General features: G+C 31.3%; 2 protein-coding genes across 6 annotated transcripts in view; one reads left to right on the forward strand and one right to left on the reverse strand.

The window, feature by feature from the left end:
* The first annotated feature begins 13,871 nt into the window (after positions 1–13,871).
* Positions 13,872–16,641, forward strand: LOC105364535 (transmembrane protein 39A). Of its 5 annotated transcripts, none has more exons than XR_912955.1 (7): positions 13,872–14,588; positions 14,661–14,899; positions 14,984–15,093; positions 15,226–15,478; positions 15,665–15,872; positions 15,979–16,283; positions 16,358–16,641. XR_912955.1 is itself a non-coding variant. In XM_011502472.1 (7 exons), the coding sequence occupies exons 1-6, from the start codon at positions 14,259–14,261 to the stop codon at positions 16,231–16,233; spliced, it is 1,395 nt and encodes a 464-aa protein (XP_011500774.1). In that variant the 5' UTR covers positions 13,872–14,258; the 3' UTR covers positions 16,234–16,258; positions 16,358–16,641. The 5 variants fall into 5 exon arrangements, 4 of the variants coding, with proteins under 4 accessions (XP_011500774.1, XP_011500773.1, XP_011500776.1 ...); XM_011502472.1 differs by having other exon boundaries at positions 15,979–16,258; XM_011502471.1 differs by having other exon boundaries at positions 13,872–14,152; positions 14,224–14,588; positions 15,979–16,641.
* A 374-nt stretch (positions 16,642–17,015) lies between these two features.
* RSG7 (regulator of G-protein signaling 7) overlaps positions 17,016–21,200 on the reverse strand; it is a 10,782-nt gene continuing 6,597 nt past the window's right edge. Inside the window, exons 10-11 of the mRNA XM_011502475.1 lie at positions 17,229–17,321; positions 17,016–17,150 (exon numbers count right to left, since the gene is read on the reverse strand). Of these exons, the coding sequence (XP_011500777.1) occupies positions 17,085–17,150; positions 17,229–17,321 (159 nt within the window). The 3' untranslated portion in view covers positions 17,016–17,084. The remainder of the gene's footprint in view (positions 17,151–17,228; positions 17,322–21,200) is intronic.

Genomic DNA, 21,200 nt, shown 5'->3' on the forward strand with positions numbered 1-21,200 from the left:
ATTATTCATAAAATGTTATTTCTTTTCAATGTTTCCGGACTTTGCGTGTGTATTTTGATGCTTTATCTACGAATAGATAAATAAATACAAATAATTTAATATTTTTGGTTAATTGTATGATATCAATATATAGAAGACTCGTTTTATCGTAGAAAGTAGAAAGCAAGTGATATGGGGTAAACGAGAAGCGTACTGGTATAAAAAAATAAATTATTAATTGTATGACATTTAAAAATACACAAAATAATTTCCGTTTATCTATGATTAAACGTATTAACACAATGAAGAAAATATGGGCATTTTAAGATAAAATTATCGAAAATCTAAAATTATTGGCCGTTAATTATTGGTTAAATATTTATTTTCGTTTTGATGCGTTTAAAAATATTACTTCAGCATGCAGTTGGGATATATAATATTTCTGTGATTTGCTACGCAGAAAGTCTGAGCTTGGAATATACAAACTGGGTGGTACGAATTAGGTCATAATGACCCAGATTTAACGAGAATAAATATGGGAGGACATATTGATAGAAAAATGGACAATCATAATTTATTGGATTTATTTTCAAATATATGAGAAATCTATAGTATAAGATTTCATTGTCTCGATTATCCTAACTAAAAATCATAAAATAATTACGAAATATTGACTTTACACGATAAGCAATGAATGACTCATAGATATTCGATAATTTATTGATAATACATACAATGTAATGAAGCATTAATGATACGAGATCAATTAGTCAAACATAAGATTTATGTCTATTAAATCGATATATCTATTATACCAAGAAGAAGAAAAAACTTAATTCGATTCTCTATTTCATATTACACATTTGACACGCATTATAACTCTTCTATTCACTCTTTTACATACAACTAATTCCTATAGTCCGTCATAAAGAGAAAATTATATTCCACTATTTGTGCCCAAACGTGCATTATATTGGCAAATACGACATATTTTTTTATTTATTAACGACATTTCTCTTGAACTTTTGTATTCTATGTAATAAGAGCAATAAGTATGTGATTAAATGTTGCAACTACTAAATGAATTGAAAGAAGATTACATTAAAGTAATCACAAGCTTTCATTAAGAATTGCTTTTAACAATATAATGCAAGGATTTTATTTACCAACTAAAAATGTAAATGATTTATTAAAATAATTATTATATAAGTTTCTTACGTATGTAATTGAATATAATAATTATTGATGTTAGGTAACATAATCATCGTCTATAACTCGATTTTATTATTGTTGATAGACAGACATGTCGATTTAATACAATAAACACACATCACTCATATAAAATATTAAGTGTGAAAAGTAAAAGTTGAAAGTTGTAGCACAGATAAAAACTGGTACAAAAAATTAAAATCCAACTGTTTATTCAAGTACCGTTGTTCTAGTGGATGGCATTTGCATATAAATCAAAGCAATAATACAAAAGTTTGAGCTACACGGTTGTGTATACACACGCGCGCGCACACACACACACACACACACACACACATATATATATATATATATATATATATATATATAAAATCTCTTATTATCCATTTGAATTATTATACAGATATATATTACAAATTTTTAAAAAATAAGTAATTATGTAATATTATAGCAATTATTAATAATAGAACGTGAAAAAAAGTCTAAAATATTTTGACAAGTCCTCCTTAGATTTGAAATTCACTGTCGAAAGTTTCACATTTTTACTGATAGATTACGTTTTTTATATTTCATACGAAATTAAAGTAATGATAGATATGAAGAGTAATTGTATAAAATCATGTCAATATTTGAATAATTTGAAAATTGCAATCTAGTAGTTTCATGGTTAATATTTTTTCTAATTTATATGAACCTTCGACATAATAATTTCGTAATCGTATAATACTATTTACAAAAATTATGAAAATGTCTTTTAAAAAATATAATTTTGACTTTTTTAGTAAGCAATAAGTAAAAATAGTCAATGGGTCTTGATTTTTAAACTGTACAACTATGAGCAATTTTTAACTTGTGAACCTTTGTATGTGTGAACAACATGAAAAAAAATAATTTTTTTTTTCCATATAATTATAACCGCAATTAATGCAAATAAATAATATAATTAAATTGTAACATGTATATGATAATGAATAAATTTTATAAGGCTACATCGATTACTTTCGCATACAACGCTACAATATATATCTTATGCATAGAATCTTATTGCTTTTTTTTTCTATTTCCAGTTGATTAGGATAATATAATTTACATCGTTGAAGTTATTCATTTACAATATAAACTTAAAATACTTCAATTATGTTTAATGATTATAAACATCATTCATATAAGGATTTGTGTTTTGTAAGCAGAATAAATGTTTGCTATTAAAAGAAAATTCTTCATAAAAAGAATACATGAATTTTTAATTATTCCAAATACCAGCATCTCTTACTTATTAAAGGCAAATTCATCTTGAAATTCGTTTATAAATTAATTCAACAATATCACTGCAAACTTTAATATTATAGTTTCTTATAAGAACACGTATTATTGTATTCTTAAAATACGAGATAATAATTGTTATTATTATTCGAGGAAACTATTGAAAATACGACTTACGTTTCTTGTAGATAGAAAATATATGTAATAGTAAAGGTTGACAATCAAACAATGCGTAGAGCGAATATGTTGAGAGGTAACATAAAGAAACCAGTTCTTTTGTTCAAAGAAAAATTACAGTAATTGCTTTTGAAATAAAGACTTTTTAACGAATGAGACTGCTACATCATATTGAAATACATAATGCTTATGGGTAAAAATTCAAGATATTGAACAGTAATTATATCGCTTTAAGTATCCTATTAGATTTAAAAAGCCGTTTGCATCATTAGGATTTGAACGTCTTTATGCTAATTCGTTATTTAAAAGTTTCTTATCTCAAAATTATTAAATCTACGTATCCCTTACATTAACAGTAATTTGGTTTTTTGGTCAAACATAAAAGTTTAATTATAATGTTGGAATAGTCGAAATAATAGCAATGCCTTCCCTTACTCACCTCCATAATTTTACTCCGTCAGAAATGAATTTTACAATGCATCGACTCCGTATGACGAAAGCCAATAATTTATCAACGATACATGTTTATCTCTTGGATACATAAAATATAATTAAATACAATAGAATTACAATTTTCGACAATCGAACAATTGATATAGAAAATAGCGAATTTGCCTATCGTCTGCAATATTTATCATATTTATATCTACATTTTCATTACAAACTCAATTAAAATAATACTTCATCCTATGCAATTTATCCACTTTCTATGCACTTTCGATAAAGCAATTCTTACGCTAAATACGTCCAGCGGGTTCTAAATTCTGCTCCCATAAACATAATTTCTAATTCAGGATAGTGTAAATTGACGGCTAAACAATGCTGAAAATTGGATGCATTGACGTTTGAAAAATTACAGAATAATTTAATGGGACAATAGATGAGAAGCGTCTTCCCTCAATAATAGGAGCAGTGCTTGGAAATGCAAAGAAGAATAATTTGGAGAATAATCTACTTACACTAAGTAATTTCGTCAAAGCAACTTTAATAAACGTAAGTGAAAATAAAGTTGAATTATCCGTTAATTGAGGATAATGGTAAGAAAAGAGTAAAGTCAGCTCGGCCTCGTGGCTTCCCTAAGTCTCGAGTTGCTGCTGCTGCTGCTCCTCCACCTCCTCCTCCTCCACCTCCTCCTCCTCGCCCTTGCCCGAAGCTACCGGACCCCCTTCCCACTAGCACCTCCACCACCTCCTCCTCAACCTCCTTCTCTAACGCGCCAGTAAGCAGTGCACGACAACGCGCACGATTCAAAGCAGCATTTACTATACGTATCGAGTTACATATGTAACAGGAGAGCAAGAGGTATTGCAATGCGTCAATGTCTCGTGCATTTCTTTTCCCTTTGTAGCGCGCCACTCGCTCTCGTTCCTCCTTCTATACCCGCGCTCCTACCGCCCTCGCGCGCACAGCCAAGCACAGCCAAGCACAGATACAGATACGCACATTATCATAAGAGATAACCGTAGAAGCAGGTCCGTCGGGGCGATAATCCCCCGAGAAGCTCGTCGTGTCTTCGTTCGGCGATCGGCGCGACCCCGGCCTTGGCGTCGTCCTCCTACCCGGTGCAGCGCGTGCGCGCCGATGCAACAAGTGCGCCCTCGGCGTCGGCGCGCCTCAATACGAGCAGACGCGCGCGCGGTCGGGCCGGTGCAACGGTAGCCGGCAGAACTCGGGGACGACGGCTCCGGGTCTCGCCTCCTGTCGCCGGCCGTCCGGGGCGCACTCGGGCGCAGGCGTCGCGCCCGGCGCCGCCGCCTCCTCCGCCTCTATCGATCCGCGTCGGCTCGAGGCCAAAGTGACGCAAAGTGCCAAAGACCCCGATGATGTACGACGGGGATCCCCCGATCGATGGCGCCTGCCTCCCACCCTCCGTCGTCCAGGTGTGCGCGCGACGCTCGCCCGTTTTCCCCGTAACTGGGAGGGGGGCGGGCGTAGAGACACTCGGGGCGGGGGCGGCAACACGTCCGGCGAGTACGTGCGTGCCACGGAAAAACAATGAGATAGATAGATAGATAGATAGAGAGAGAGAGAGAGAGAGAGAGAGAGAGAGAGAGTGTGTGTGTGTGTGTGTGCGTGTGAGAGAGAGAGAGAGAGAGAGAGAGAGAGAGAGACAGCATAGGTTATAAGTTGAGAGTAAACACGTGCGCCCAGCCGATTAACGCAGATCATACTGTACTTATATTTATTTTCCTATGCTGCATACACTCCGTCCGGAAGTTATTAAGTGATGTAGATTTATTACGACGTCACGACGTGCGAATGTATTTCGCAGTCTGACTATATTCAGCTCTCGGGCTTTTATTAACTATCTACAAAACTTTTCTGATGCTCACTCGACGTTTGACAATCCTATCATCCAAATAAACTCCCTGACGATCCATTGGAATTACTGTTTTTTAATGACAATTTCCATATTCGTTTGACGGATTGTATTAATAACTTTTTCCATGCAGATGTCGGACTTTTACTAATCTAATGCATCCTGCCAAACAATTTTCCTTACTCCTTAATTGACTAATCCTACAACTGCGCCTATTTACTGCGGTGAGCTATCCGAAGGATTTCGATCTTAATCCAAACTTCATGAATTAAATTACTTATACTAATGTGCCTTGTGCGTGTTCATTTTAATCCACGATTGCGTCATCTTGCAATCAATCGTTCGATTGTTCGAGCAAAAAATTTCTGATATTTTATAAGGCAACGAACTATTAAAATGCATTCCCTCTATTTTTCAAACAGAATTACTCACTTCGATGACTTAAAGACCCTTCTTTATTCGCATCTATTTTCATTAATATCAAGTTTCGATGAAAATTTAATCTAACCAACGATTGTTCGTTAATTATGTATTATTATTTATTGCGGTACTGCGCGCACATCCAAATAAAATAATTCATATTAATACAATTCATACTTTCATAAATACACTATTAGCTTGTTGCGTATAGTCGTTTTTAGTCTAATTGATGCTATTAATGTCAGGTTAAGCAGATTAATTCGACAAATTACATTTATTTGTATTAGCCATAAATGTAAATAAAATTTTTACGCCAAAAAAGAATAAAATAACATAAAATAAATAAGTAAAAATAAAGTAAAGAAATACGATATGTTTAATTACATGTTTGTTTGTTTGTTTTTTTTTTTCGTGTTTTTTTTTTTTTTGTTTTTTGTTTTCATTTTCATTTTCATCTTCATTCACCTATTTCACAAAGAAATTAAAAATGGTTTGTCTTGTCGCATGGTCCGATGCGTGTCACTTACTCATTAATCATGCTCGTTTTATTAAATGCGAGTCAATGATATATTTTGAAAAATTATATTTTTCGTCTCAAACGACACACACAATTATTATAATTTAACAGTGAAAATAAAATGTAAAAGCACCACCATAAATCATGCGACACCAAACGTGTTTTGAATAACAAACATAATGAAATGTCGAAGCATTATGAAAGCATTGAACAATGAAATATGCACAAGACTAATCGGAATATTATGAACGATCAATGTATAAGAAATACAGAAACAAAAAGACAAAAACAAAAAAAAATTAATAAATAAAACAAGTGTGTATTAGTGCGCTACTGGAGCAGGCATTAAAACATATATTTAGCCAATAATATCCTCGATAAAATTATAGATGCGAAAAATCCTTTTAATAGATTTAGGCCGTATAAAGTTTCTTCATTTGCTAGATTTATCAATGGAATAAGCTTCATGAATGAGAAACTCTAATAAACTGTATTACTCAGCTTGGCAAATGTATATTTCATTAGAGCGTCTGAACGAGCGGCAAACTTTTACAAGGATGTTTATCACCAATGAGCTCGGGTGCAGAGGGGCGGGACCCGAATAGTGGGAAGGGGTGGATGGGAGGGATGGGGGAGTGGGGGTGGAGGTGGATGAGGAAGGCATTTTAGTAAGGTGTAGGAAGAAAAATAAAAGGGGTTGTTGTAGAGGGTGAAATCCGAATGACAGCGTAACACTTCCTCGTAAAAAGCTGCACGAGTTTTCTCAGTTATCCAATCTAATTAAGCCTCACTGTTCATTATAATTCGTAGTTACAGCTGCTTTTGTATTTAAAGAAATCTGTTGTGCTTCATTATAAAGCCGATATTATTACATTGATTGTCGAAACTATTTCGAAACTCTTTTTTCTTTAATTATACATTATATATTAAGTGCGGTTGATAATTTCGGACAGTGGCATCGTATGTTTGAAATTGCAATCTTTCAAGTTACTAGTAAACTATTTCCTCTTAATTAGAAGCTAATTAGTATGTAAAATGAATCGTGAAAGGTATGAGATATATTTATTGGTGCTGTAAAATTTAAAAAGAGAAAATTGATACTTTTAAATGAAATTAAATAAAATTGATACAATTTTACATATATTTCAATAAGAAAATATACATTTTCATTGGAGTAGAGTAAAATATATTAAAATACATTAAAATATTTGCTGTTTCGGATATTACGCAGAAAATTTCTTAAATTGAAGCTGTTTTTTTTTTGTTTTTTTTTTTGATTTTTTTTGTTTTGTTTTATAGAAGAGATAGGAAGCATTGATTTAAATTAAATAAATTTTTGTAAATGTCAGTTAGTATTGTAGAGCAGATGGAAAAAATTAAAAATTTTAAAGTTTAAATATTTTTTTAAATCATACTTATAACCTTTATCAGTCCGTAATAATAGTATTTTCCAGGATAAGAATTTCGTCATAAAGCATTGAGATTAATAGTGGCAGACAAATCTGAAGGGAAAAGTCAAACACTATGTTTGACCTTTATCTGTCCTTCAACCGCCGGATTCGTGTAAATAAATCAGCTTTAATCAATGCTTATTACTATTATTATTAACTATTGCTATTAATTATTATTACTATTATTATTATTCTATGTTGTTTAAGAGTAATCGAATGAATAATAATGACAATTAGCAAATAGTTTGTAGTGCGATAAAAATGGAACGAGACGAAAATTTTTTAATTATCAACTAAGTTTTATCTAAATTTTATAGCGATGATTTCAGTTGCTGTGTGCGTTGCCAAGTAATGTGAATAATAACTTTTCTTATTGGCCAAAAAATTGTACAATAGAAATTATGGCAGCTTAGATAAGAAAATTAATTAACGACCATAATTAAAGACTTAAACAATTCATAATAAATATTTCTAAAATAGCCTCATAAATAGTTTATGGAATTAAATAATTGAATACCTAAAGCCGCGCGCGCGCGTGTGTGTTTGTGTGTGTGTGTGTGTGCAGTTAGAATTGATTCTTAAAAACAAATAATATAATTTCACTTGTTTCTTTATTCAAAGTATTAATTAAAGTTTATAATTTTTTTATTTATCAAGTAGAAATTGCAGAATTAGAAGGTATTCCATTCGCTAGAAGTTTTAAAATGATTCTCTAGTACGTGTTTTTTTTTAATAACGTAATAATTTATGAGTCTAACTGAAAATATTACTTTCGCAAAGTAAGTTAAAAATTTTCTTAAAGATGATTAAATTAAGATTATTGCCGAGTTTTCTTCCTACATAATATTTCACTCAAGTTTTTGAATGATTAATTAAATTTCTCGTCTCCTCAAGTTAAACGTAAAGTGAAATTTACGTACTTAATAAAATCATGCAAAGAACAGAGACTTTTTAACCGACGTTTAATGCAACTATTTCATCGACAATAATGAATAAATGTATATCTAAAAATTTGAAAGCAACTGAGCTAGTAAATACTGAGATAACCGTCAGACTCCTACTTTAAGCTTTAACAGCCGAGATAAAATAAAATAATGAAATATGAGCAAAGATATTTTCTCGCGCTACTTTACAAAAAGAAACTGCTATTATCTTGACAAATTACATCATTAGATACTTTATGGTGTATATTTGCCATCTGTCGTATGGAACGTGAAATAGTTTCAAAGAGTATCTATAAATAGTTTATCTCTGTATCTGCTGCTGAAAAAACAGTAGATATATGACGTCACGAATTTCGATGAAAGTCCCGAAGACGATGAGGAGAAATGTGGGGATGAGCGCGTGTGTCGCTAATTTTAGTGTTTGTGGATATTGTGGAAAATGAAATGCTTGATTTAATATGGAGAAGACGTGGGATGAAAGATGCTCTCATATATTATATCATGAGTGGCGTATTTACGCCAAGATGTTGCGTACTGCATAATAAGCAACGTATACGTAGATTTTAAATATTATCTTTATCTAAATATCGGTAATATAAAGAAATGAATATTCGAATAGATTTTGCGACTAACTGACGGCCGAATTATTTAAACCAGTAGATTCAACGTACAATAAATATATTTATTGCATTATATATTTTGATACTTATCAGTCTACTAGTAAGTCTCCAAGAACCAAGAACTTGTTTGATAATAATTAATCTTTTTACGTAATCTGGGCATTTATTTTAATAAAAAATGTATAAACAAAACGTATGACCAGGAGGCCATTTGCTGTGTCATTTGTAAATCTATAAACAACTATTTCCTCTAATACTGCATATAATTCACTAATTACTAAAAAAAAAAAAAAATTAATATTAATAACTCTATTAAACGAAATAAGAAAATTAATTTTCACAGAATGATTCTGAGCTATTAAATAAATAAGTTAATCATCTTCTATGGCAATTTAATTATCCAAAAATTTAATTATTAAAAAAAAAAAAAAATTATTTTTACCCTAAAGAAAATCGAATAAAATGCAATTAAATGTATTATAAATTATATAGAAGGTAGGTGGGTGATATACCCAAGAGAAACAAAAACTGCTAGTTAACTCGCATTACATTAGAGCAATGCCGGGTAATTTACGTAACAATTCTAATACTGAATTGTGATTTTTATGGAAGAAAAAGGATAAAAGAAGAAGAAAAAAACGAATATAACAACAAAACTAAGGTAGTATAATGCAATACATATATATATATATATATATGTATATACATTTTAGTAATTTAAATTCAGGTGCATTTCCAAAGACAAAACACATCCAAATATTATAACTGTATCATTTGTCTTACTGCATGCGACCGATTCTACTTAAAGTGTGTAATTGTCAAATATATTACGAACACGTAACTAATAAAAATTTGAGCAAAATGTTTTTTCAAAGCTTTGATAAGCTTTGATTTTCACAGCTGCATAAGTACGAATGGAATGCTAAAAATTTTATTATACGTCATCATAAGACGTAAATTGAAAAGAATAATATATAATTGTGGAAACTATTTATAGACATGTAAAATGAATTTTCTATTTATTATTAATGCTTTTACGAAATTATAAATTATAATTATATCATTGAGAAGAAAGCAAAGTATTATTAAAGAATAAGAAAATATTAAATTCACGTATATTTTTGCTATCTCGGATCATGATCATTCAAAAAGGGATTGAGCGTGACTGTGTTTAAAATTTTCACAAAATATTTAAATAATAAATATAATATTACTGAAAATGATTAATTTCATATGCAAATAAGGCCATCATAACTCAATTATGCTTAAATTTTATATACAATGAAATTGATTTTATATTTTTTATCATAAACGATTACTTTTGGATTAACGTTCAAAGTCAGTAAAAAAAAAAAAAAAAAAAAAAAAGATTTCAATTTCTAATGAAAAATTAAAAAAAGGAAATAAGTATTTATTCATGATCCTTAATTAAAGTAAAGCAAAGCAAGAAAACCGATTGTTTTTTTTTTTTTTTTTGGTTTTAATCGAATAAGTTTCATATTTTTAATGACATTCGAACAATAAAATGTATCAGAAATAATTTAATTATATATTACGAACAAAATAATTAAACATGTATTTTGTAAGATATTCGTTAAAATAGTAATGATAAGAGATGGTAGCTATAAATCAGAGTATTATTGAAAAATTATTAAAAATGAATATTTTATGATCAATCTTAAATAAAATATATTTGTCAAAAATATATATTATTTCATAATGTAAGATAATAGTTTTTACATAATTATCCTAAAATAAATATTTTTCATCTATTCAACACATAAATAATATATTGACTATTATAACAAATTACTATTGTTATAAAGCAAATTCTGAAAATCAATTCAATTTCAATGAACGACTGCCGTAAATTTTTCTTAAAGTCTCATAAAAAAGTGGTTGGCCGAATAAAAATTCTATTCTTTAATTTACTTTTGTGTAATATACAATCGTTATAAGAATTTTATAAAAATACTATCTTCGACTGTTCTACTAAAAAACAAAGGTGAATTCTTTGTAGATAATTTTAATCGTTGTTATTGATATTATTGGCGTTATTATTGTTATTGCTACCATTATCAACAACATCATTATGATTCTTTTATTTATATATTTTTATTGAAAGAATATTTATTATAAGAATTATTATTATTATCGAAAAATAGAGTTTTTGTTAATGCGCAATTCATCATAAAGTATGCTCTGTAAAATTTCTATGGTATAAATTGTTTATAAAAAAAAAAAAAAAAAAAAAAAAAAATAACTATAAATATTATTACTTTAAATATTATATCGATTCGATAGGTCTTGCATTAAATTAAAGTATAATAAGAGTGAAAACATTTTTTATCCTCGCAAAGCTTTTATGCTCTATGACGTGGACTCTATATAATTTCTCATCGTTATTTTTTTTAACGAACTTTTCTAAAACTTCCCACCAAACAACAAACAAATGTCACATTTACTTAAACTCTAGTGCAAAAATGTTGGGAAAATGAAATCTTTATATATTCACGTTGGGTAAAAGTATTGGAAACTGAAAATCTAAATTGAATTTTGAAAATTTAACAGACATCCATCCGTCCATAGTCTCGCAAGTTCTTATGCATGAAAATTAATTAATCTTAGTCTTTGACGAGTGCCTCATAATATATTGACTTTTACAACAAATAATTTATATTATAATGAAGATTTCATTTAACATTAATTCTGAATAAATTAATAAATGAAAGATAATGCAATGTTATTAATATCTTCGAATTCTACGCTTTAAACTTCATTGAATACTTTAATAGTAGCGCAACTTAAGTTTAAATTACATCATACATTTTAATGCTTTTTTTAGGGTAATATTTGCGGGATATTTATTGTACTAACAAATACGCGAATTAGCAAACAATCTTTGCACTATATCACTGCAAACTGAAATATAACTTATCCAACGAAAACGATTATTAAGTATACGATTATTATTAAGTATATAATAAAGTATAAACACCATCTTATTTACTATCTTATATTTATAATTAATTGGCATTGATAAGGAGCTGTTAAGCACAAGTCGCGTGCAGATTGCTAAGATCGACGATACGTCTAATAATTGCATTTCCAAAAGTGTCAAAAATTTATATCCATTTGTCGAAAATCAATATATATTATAGAATTTTACAGAGAATTTTTTTAACTCATCGATTTTAACACTCGAGAAAAATATTCTTTACCGAGTACGATGAAAAAGTGTAATTGACTAAAATAATTGGCAAATACAGAAAGATGTTCCTTTCGCTTAAAAAAAAAAAAAAAAAAAAAAAAAATAATAAAAATTTTCCTCGTATGCTAATATCCTTTAGTATTTTTCAATCAAGTTATATATAAAATCAATTCCATATTAATAATTTGAACTTATTTGTTAGTCAACTTATAAATGAAATATAATAATGCGAAATAGCAATGTAAATTTTTAACGAAAAAGCAATGATTTATTCTACAGTCGTGCACTAGTGCTCACGGCCAAAGAAATGGTTTTCCAGTTATGACGAAAACTAGCAGGTTACTTTCGAATTACGAACTAACGAGAGTTGCAGTGTTCGTAGTAGGAGTGACCGACTCCTTTTCAAAATCCCGAGCTAAGGAGCAATCGCTTTCAAATTGGTTTTCCACCGGTTTAGCTGGGATACCCCTACCCTCGGTTACGATCATCCTAGATGTAACTCCAGCACTCCGGAAGCTCATATTTCATGACGTTATATTCCATGATATTATTCCACGTGAGACTGTGATGCCGATGCGCTTTTGTACCAAGTGCCAGTCGGACTTAACGAAGAAAAATCCAAATGTACACGCGCGTGTGTGTGCGACCGAGCTTCCTCTCATACCCCAAACCATCGGCAAAGAAAGCAACGAGTTTTGCTGCCCCGTTAATTATTATGTAAAAGTGACAGTATTAAAGCCAAATTTTTTGCCAACATGTTTAAGCGATTTCGAATCAAGTCGAGGACAACAGTCTCCGATTTGGCTCGATCGCTGCCAAGAGCAAGCTGCCTCGGCTTCTTCCCAAAGACTTTATTTATCTAGAGAATGGCAATGGCCCAGATACATATATTAATGATAAATTAGTTGTTACTACGGCGCACGTGGGATGGATTAATTCAGCCTACGCGTCCAGGGAGCGTCAACTAATCCAAAAGATGGCCCGCTCGTAAATTTGTTGACTGATCTGCTGAGACAATTTAGCATGTAATTTTGATGACGCGAGGGATAATTGCGAATAATATCCGATGCCGGAGCTTCTTCCCAAATAGAGAGCCTTTATCGTGAGGAAGGAGTGAAGCCAGTCCCGGGTGAAGTAATCCACATTGGAAAAGGGGGAAGGGGCCTGCTCGATGAGCAAACAGCGCTTTGCGATTCTCAACGCTCCGAGGCTTTTTCTCACAAAATCACCAAACGACTCATAAGTATGCTTCTTCTTTACGACATTATTGGCCTTGTACGTTTTGGCAATATTGAGCCAGATGTGCCAAGGCGAGATGAAAAGAGATAAGAGCCGAGAGAATTTTGAGCAATAAGAGCGAGCGCGGGTATGAAGAGGAAAATACTGCAGCAGAAATTGTGCGCAATTGCAGTAGCGAGTCGAGCGCGCGCTATCCTGGCCGAGAAGAGAGCATTCGCGCTATTTACAAACGATATCAAGTGTAACATTAACGAATAAGAAAATAAGAATACGAATGTAATAATAATGTACGTGTGCCGGTAACAGTCGCTCGCTCCTCTTAATCACCCGACCGATCTCAATTTACATGAAAGAGTAAGGATTCCATGAAATATACCTTAGATTATCAAATAGCACCACCAATAGCAATTAATAAGTAAATAAAGGTAAATAGGAGGGCGGTAATCCTTGCTACAGTATTGCTCGATTCTGCAACTTTTGTGAAATGCGCACGCGCAATATTGCCTTCCAATAATCGTGGTTGCGCTAATCCATGAACTGCGACTGTCGCAAAGCGATTGTACACTGTATACATACAAGGCGATAGGTTAGAAAGTTTGATTTATTAAAATAGATAAATGATAAGTTTGTTTATTTTAAACTCGGTGGTCGTAAATGCTGAGGAAATATTGTAATATGAAAAGGAAAAAATTTTACGATTGAGCAGTGTGAGACATCGTATTGATTTATCGCTCAAAGCTGACTAAACGAAGAAGGATAAAGTTAATATTTTCAAGGAATTGAATTTGTTTTGTTAAATAATGTATATAATCGGTTGTATGATAACGTAGTTATTGCCTACTTTAAATACTTCGTTTTCGCAAATTTTTCTAGATTTATGTTAGAAAATGTAATGAAAAGAAATAGAAATGGCTGGGGGACGTAAATGCCCTGGGGGACGAAGTTCAGCAAGTGCTCGGGTACAACTTAATAATTCAAGTAATTCTGTATCTACTGCGAATGCTTGCGTTGGTTCAGGAGTTTGTAATGTCGAGGAGAAAAAGAACTTTGGGGAGCAGATATCGATTGGACGTACGCTTGCGCCAAAACACGTTCCCATTCCAACGATACCAGCCGATGGGCAAGTCCTTTTTGAAACGCGATCCTTAGCGACGTCGATAGTGGCTGCCTCGTTACAATTACTTAACTTGTACAAAACTGTTTGGTGGTTACCTCAGTCGTATAACGAATACACTATGGTAGGTGCCGATTTTAATTGAAAGCCAATATAAGCAATTTTCAGCTAACGATTGGAATCTATTTCTTTGTAGAATTTCTACCTGATGGATCCTTATCTTATTATATTTATTGTGACAATGGTCGCGAGACAATTTATTTATGCATTGCTTTGTAAATCCATGGACGTTGTTACTCCACCGCGGTGGCTACCAATTGCCCAAAGAATAATGAGGGCGCTACTTTTAACTATCATTATAGGCATACTTTTCTGGTGTTTATATTACATGAGCGAAAGACATAATTCTATCAAAGTGTTTTATCTTTGTTACCCGTAAGTAGACAAAATTCACAGACTCTGAATTGTCGGGGTCGTGGAGTTTGTAGAGTCTCGAATTAACGATATATTTTTATGCAGTAGTATATCCATCTACTTCTTAATGTTTGGTGCAAGTATAGGACCTTTTTTTGACATATCTGCTGCGCCCCTTTACGTCAAAGAGGATAGAAAAACAAAATTTATATTAGGTGATTAACCGCCTAACGCATTCATTTTATGAACTTAATGCAGAGAGAGAGAGAGAGAGAGAGAGAGAGAGAGGAAAAAACAAAATTAAAAAAATCATGCGATCTCTCTTATACATGTAATATATTTTTCAGAGAAACCGTTGCATAATTGTTCGTTGAACGCACCAGCTATTAGAGCCGAAGTGGCCAGTTTAAAATCGGACTTCAATCAAAGATTAAAAAGAGCTTTATTCGCATCGTCCGGCAGTGCATACTTATGTGGTATTGCACCTGTCATATTTGTTCCTCAGCATCTACACTTTGATGTATCCTGGGTTGTACAGCACATTATTCTCATATGGCTCGGTAGATTGGGTGCACATTTCACACAAACGTACCCTGTTAGGTAAGAAGCCCCCTCCACCGCTGTGTCTCACTCTTATAACAATCACTCTAGTGTCTTTAATAAATAGCTTTAATAAATAGTAGGCTATTCCAGTTATAAAGTTATCTATAAACATTGCTGCAATACTCGCTCAATGTCAATAAGACTCCATATATCGTCCTTACCGAAATACATTACTTATTGCAGATACTGCGACGTTTTGCACAGAGCTGCGCTTCATCTTGGAAAATGGTCGAAGGTTGAACGTAAGAATAGTCACTTACCTGCGCAATCTTGGAACGACGCAGTCTTATGGCCTCACGGATCATTAGTAAAGCATAACAAAGAGATTTACCGCTCCGAAGGACTTTGCACTGCCGCTGAGCCAGGAAATTCAAGTCATTATCGATTTTACGTACGTGTGCTTTATAAAAATTATCATTTTTACAGACATAAGTCCACGAGCGTACAAGTTGTTTAATAATTAATAATTCCATTATTATTATTATATAATTTCACAGATACTCTTTGGCAACCCAACCATTTTTCAATGCTCTTTATTAAGTTTAGAATTAACTCTCGTCGCCGTTCAATTTATGATACTAATTCGCACGACAGAGTGGTACAGAGTATTATCGATGAGCCTTTTAATTGTGACGAACTACTATACCCTCTTTAGGCTTACGAGAGACTATTTGATCTGTTGGAAAGTTTACCGTGCTGAAAAGATAGTCCAAGAGAAAGCACAAATCGCACTATCGAACAACGTTCAATAAGTTTAAGGAATAGTCGAAACCAAAGGTACAACATTAAAAGGAAAATATAAGTTCGTTTAATTGTATATTTTCTTTTCATAAAATACATGTTACAAACTCAACAAGGACTAATTTATTTTTAAAGTAATACACATTCGTAAATAGAGGTGAGAAAGGTAAAGAAATTTCGCTACCAGTAGACAGCGCTAACCAGTAATTAACAAACCTATATTTGGCTATACAAGATTAAAGCTACGCAAATATATTCCCAATAGACGAATCGTCGAATTGAGGATGACGCTAAAGTAAAATACAATTACTATTATGAATATCTGTATTCTACTTGTAATAGCGAGCCCGCTCGGTTTTCAAAAACATCAATTCCTCTAATTGAAAGGACAAAAATGCGTGTAATTATTAACGTTAATGGACTTAATTATTCGCTTAATTATTCATGCAAGGTAATGTATGCTTGTGCTTCTTGTGTCAAAGTTTAAGAAATTGACATCAAACTTGTTATCTTTTGCGTTTATCTTTACAAATACTGCACGATAATTGATTGGGCAGCTTATACGAAATTCCAATAGGCGTGTAAACAGCGTCACTCTGTCAGTGAAAATAAAAATTGACGCTCAAAGCGGTTGTTCCATGTTAAACATTCAATAAACCAATTGTTCATTTCTTTCTCCTCGTTATTTCTCATTTTCTTCATGTCCCCGTCCATCCCCCGTCCCATCGTACTCTACCAACCCTCCCTCCCATTTCCCGTCTCCTACTAACTTTTCTCACCACCCACCCCATTTATTCTCTTTATTTTACATTAAAAACACGCCAGCACCTATTGTTTCTCTCAATTATGTGCCTTTAGCTTCTTAAATAGCTTGCGTGTCTTTGCGAACGGTAAATGATACTATCGATCGGATCCCTTTCACAGACGTCTAGAATAACATTAAATCCAGATATTAAACTCATTCGACTCCTCGGACATTTGCGAAAAATCGACATCGGGGATATACCTTCTTTTTCGTACCGTTGAGAAAGTCTTTGTACATTTCGGATCGCAGGTATCTTGAGTACGAGTCGCTCTTCATTAGGTGATATACGTGTGCCTGTAAGACAAGTATCCGAATCAATCGTTAAACATTTGCAAAAACTTAATATTATTAATTAGTAAATGCTTGTATTTTGTAATGCGCAAATCAATTGGGAAATGATGTAGAATTGCTAAGTTACAAAGTTTAAGAGGCGCTTTCTTTTCATTACCGTTAACGGCTACCATACAATACAACACAATGACTTTGTCGATTTCAGCATTCGTATGTTACTTAATTATACAATAATGGGGATAAAGTTGGCGAAACATTGACCATGCAACCATTTTTTTTTTTTTTTTTTAAACAATTTACGTGTAAACGAGTTAATTTATGACGAATATAGACAATTAATTACTACGATCTATTCTACCTTCTTATTCAACCACACGACGACTACATTCGTTTTTTTCAAATACTCTATTCTATCCAATGGCATAAAGCATAATTCATCTGATTATTAAAAGAATTTTTTCCATCTACGAGATAATAAATAATAGATAATTCTAATATATATATATATATATAATAGAATAATAAATTCAATGGCGATGAACCGAAAATATGCATTTAATCCATATAATAGTAGTCACACAACCCGTTATCCATTCGTAATCGCTCATAATTAACATACACACCGACTAACAATAATCCCGGAACTAAATGTGCTCGTTGACCTCTCCACACCGGCTGCACATAAAATTCTCGTCTCATGAGAAGGATACCATTAACAGGAGAAGCGATTTTCCATATTTATTATTCAGCCGGCTAATATAATTATTACCATCAACGCAGCTTAACTTGAAGCAATAAAACTGTTGGACGCTATTTTATAAAGAAATTCGACCACGCGATTCGATGAAACAATACAAAATAAAAAACAATAAAACAAAACAAAACAAAAAAAAGAAAGAAAAGACAAGAAAAGTAAAAAAGAAATAATAATAGCGGGAGACATTACGCTCGAGCTCGTGCAGCGGATGCTAAATAAAACCGTTGGAAGAGGTCAAGAGTCGAGTGCAACAACTTTAACACGACGACGCGCAGTAGACAAAAGGGCTGTTAATTAGCCAGTCGGCGCATAACCGGAACTCATTATTTTTCTCTTATTTATTTTTTTCTTTTAATTTTTTATACAATTGTCACATTGCCACCTCGTTAGGACTCTGGAGAAATCGAACTTTCTATTCAAGACTCCATGTGACGAAGGCTTTGAGCATAATTATTTACTTAACATAATTATTTACCGTTTAACGTTTTATAGCTGCACCGAGGCGACATTTGTTATTTTCAAAGTTTTTTCTTCTTTTTCACCCACCAATGTTTGTACGTAAAATTATACATTTTGTTTATTTGTTTTGTTTATTGTTTTTTTATTTTTATTTTTTTTTTTCACGTAATGAATAAATAATTTAATGGCGTAGGAAAATTTATTACTCCAGCTTAAGTGTACAATAACGTGTCGTTAAACTATTCGATATTCATAATTTATAAGGAAATTTTTTAATTGTTGAAAAAAAAAGTTTGGATGAGTAATTTTGATAATTAATATTAATATTGAAAATATAAAGTTTCGATCTAAACAGTCAACAATAACAATTAAATTATCAGCCATGACAATAAGCTTTTTCAACATTAATACGCATCTAAAAAAGGATTTTTTTTGTGTTTTTGTTTCTTTTTATATATAACGTTAAAAATTCTTTATACATTTGTACATTTTGCATGTTTGATTAAATAAATTTAACAAGTAATCTTAATTAATAGCACTCGCATGGATTTTGCGATAATTTATTTATTTTTAGGAATCTAAATTTCGGATTAAATTTTCAAGGATTTCTTTTGATGATTTGCTTTTATGTAATTCTATGTAGTTTTTTGATAACTGACAATTATTATCTGAACTCAAATCTATTTTTTTTTTCAATTTGTAGAATTATATTTGTAAATAATAATATAAATATAGTATATGTGTGCGATTTATTGTGTGAAATTAATAAGAAAGCATAATCTACGCTATTTTTGTAAACTAGTTTGGTGGATAAATCAGTGGAAATTCAATGGATAGTCAAGTTAAAATTTCATCGCGTTCTCTTATCGTTATAATACCATGTTATCTTCATATAAAGCAATTTATCTTCTTTCATTTTCAATATTTTATAAATCCTTCTTGTACATTTAATTATATATATATATATATATATATATATATATATATATATAATTTATGCACGACAAATGATTTTCTACGATTTGAAAAATAATACAAAATATGATATTACTTACTTTCTGGGTCTATCAACATTATCGATAATATATATAGTTCAAGAATGTGAAATTTACTTTCCAATACTTTTTAATACTTGTTCCAACATACTTTTGTCGATGTAAAAAAAAAAAAGGAAAAAGAAAAACATACACAATGTATACATCGAAACTATTTATATATAATTTACATTTCGAGGGCATGGATACGGGGGACAATGCACGACGATCAGCTTCAATTTTTCTTAATTATTTAAAAGTCGACAATTAACTGTATATAATATTGTAATGAAATTTGCAACAACCATTACCGTCTGCCCTAAAAACAAAGATAATGAGGATTTTAATTTTTTTAACGTAGCTGCTCATAATCATCGAGCGTACGTACCTACTTTATGGCATAAAATATATAGTTATTCTGCTGCAAGCTATTTTTAACTCGAAACATTGAATGATGACGTACTCGATACTTTATTTATCGAGTAAATTATTTAAAAAAAAAAAAAAAAAAAAAAAAAAAAAAAAAAAAAAAAAAAAAAAAAAACATCGAATTAACATAAAAGCCATTGAAACTTCGTGCATTATAAATGCAGCAGCGAGGCCTGGAATATATATTTATCAAAAATTAATTATGACGTAAATCATAAGACGATGTGAATAATAATCAATATGGTTGATTTAATTTATATCCAGTCTATTAAAGAATCTATAAAAAGATGCATGATTGCAAGAACATTTTTTTGTAATTGAATACTTTTATTAGACTAAATCCTGATAGAACTATTATTTCGCTATTTTTTTTTTGTTTTTTGTTTTTTTGCTTGTTTGTCCTTCTAAATACTTAGAATTTATTACAGCATGTTAATACAAATGTTAATACGAATCCTTCCATCTTAATACAAAAACAAAACACTAGAATATTATTTGAAATGGAAAATTATTATAATCTATACGGATGTTAAACAAATTAAGTATTACATCTGTAATATTTACATAAATTATATCGATAATTCTTAACTTGTCCAATTCAACTGTCCGCATTCTACGGTAAAAATTATATTAAATTTAATAGCTTCGTTTAATAAATACTTTAAATCTCGATAATGTTGTGCGATTGCTTATATTGTTATTATTTGTTTTAAATGCATGGATAATTCAAAGAAGCCCAGTTTACATTGACTGAAATGTATAATGTCTCGGGATTATTAGTCACTCGGACTCATCCTCGTAAACATTAAGCTCGTAAGCATTATGATTATCGTAAATTTTAACCTTCGAATGAACTTTTTTGCATTTTCCGAGTATGTCCGAGTTTTGCATTTCTATCTCTACAATTTAACATACGCCCGCATAATAATAATAATAATAATATTAATAATAATAATAATAATAATAATAATAATAATAACAACAACAACAATAATAATAACAATAACAATAATAATCTCGAAATAAATTCATATGGGTATATAGTATTATCGGCCATTATAGTCTTTATCGTTTAATATAGCCGGAAGCTCTTAATTTTCTAACCGTAATGTTTCAGCAAAAAAGAACAAAGTCCATTCGGTAATAAATTATCATATCATTACCCATAAATATATTTATTGGGAAAGACAGGTGTTTGATGAT

The sequence above is a fragment of the Ceratosolen solmsi genome, unplaced genomic scaffold, assembly GCF_000503995.2.
Source record: "Ceratosolen solmsi marchali unplaced genomic scaffold, CerSol_1.0 scaffold39, whole genome shotgun sequence".
NCBI lineage: Eukaryota > Metazoa > Arthropoda > Insecta > Hymenoptera > Agaonidae > Ceratosolen > Ceratosolen solmsi.

What these genes read in the sequence shown, in the direction of transcription:
- LOC105364535 (XM_011502470.1), top strand. Translation starts at nt 14,259, where the DNA reads ATGGCTGGGGGACGTAAATGCCCTGGGGGACGAAGTTCAGCAAGTGCT. An exon ending in CGTATAACGAATACACTATG is followed by an intron (nt 14,589 to 14,660) that starts GTAGGTGCCGAT and finishes ATTTCTTTGTAG; the next exon opens with AATTTCTACCTGATGGATCC. An exon ending in GTGTTTTATCTTTGTTACCC is followed by an intron (nt 14,900 to 14,983) that starts GTAAGTAGACAA and finishes ATTTTTATGCAG; the next exon opens with TAGTATATCCATCTACTTCT.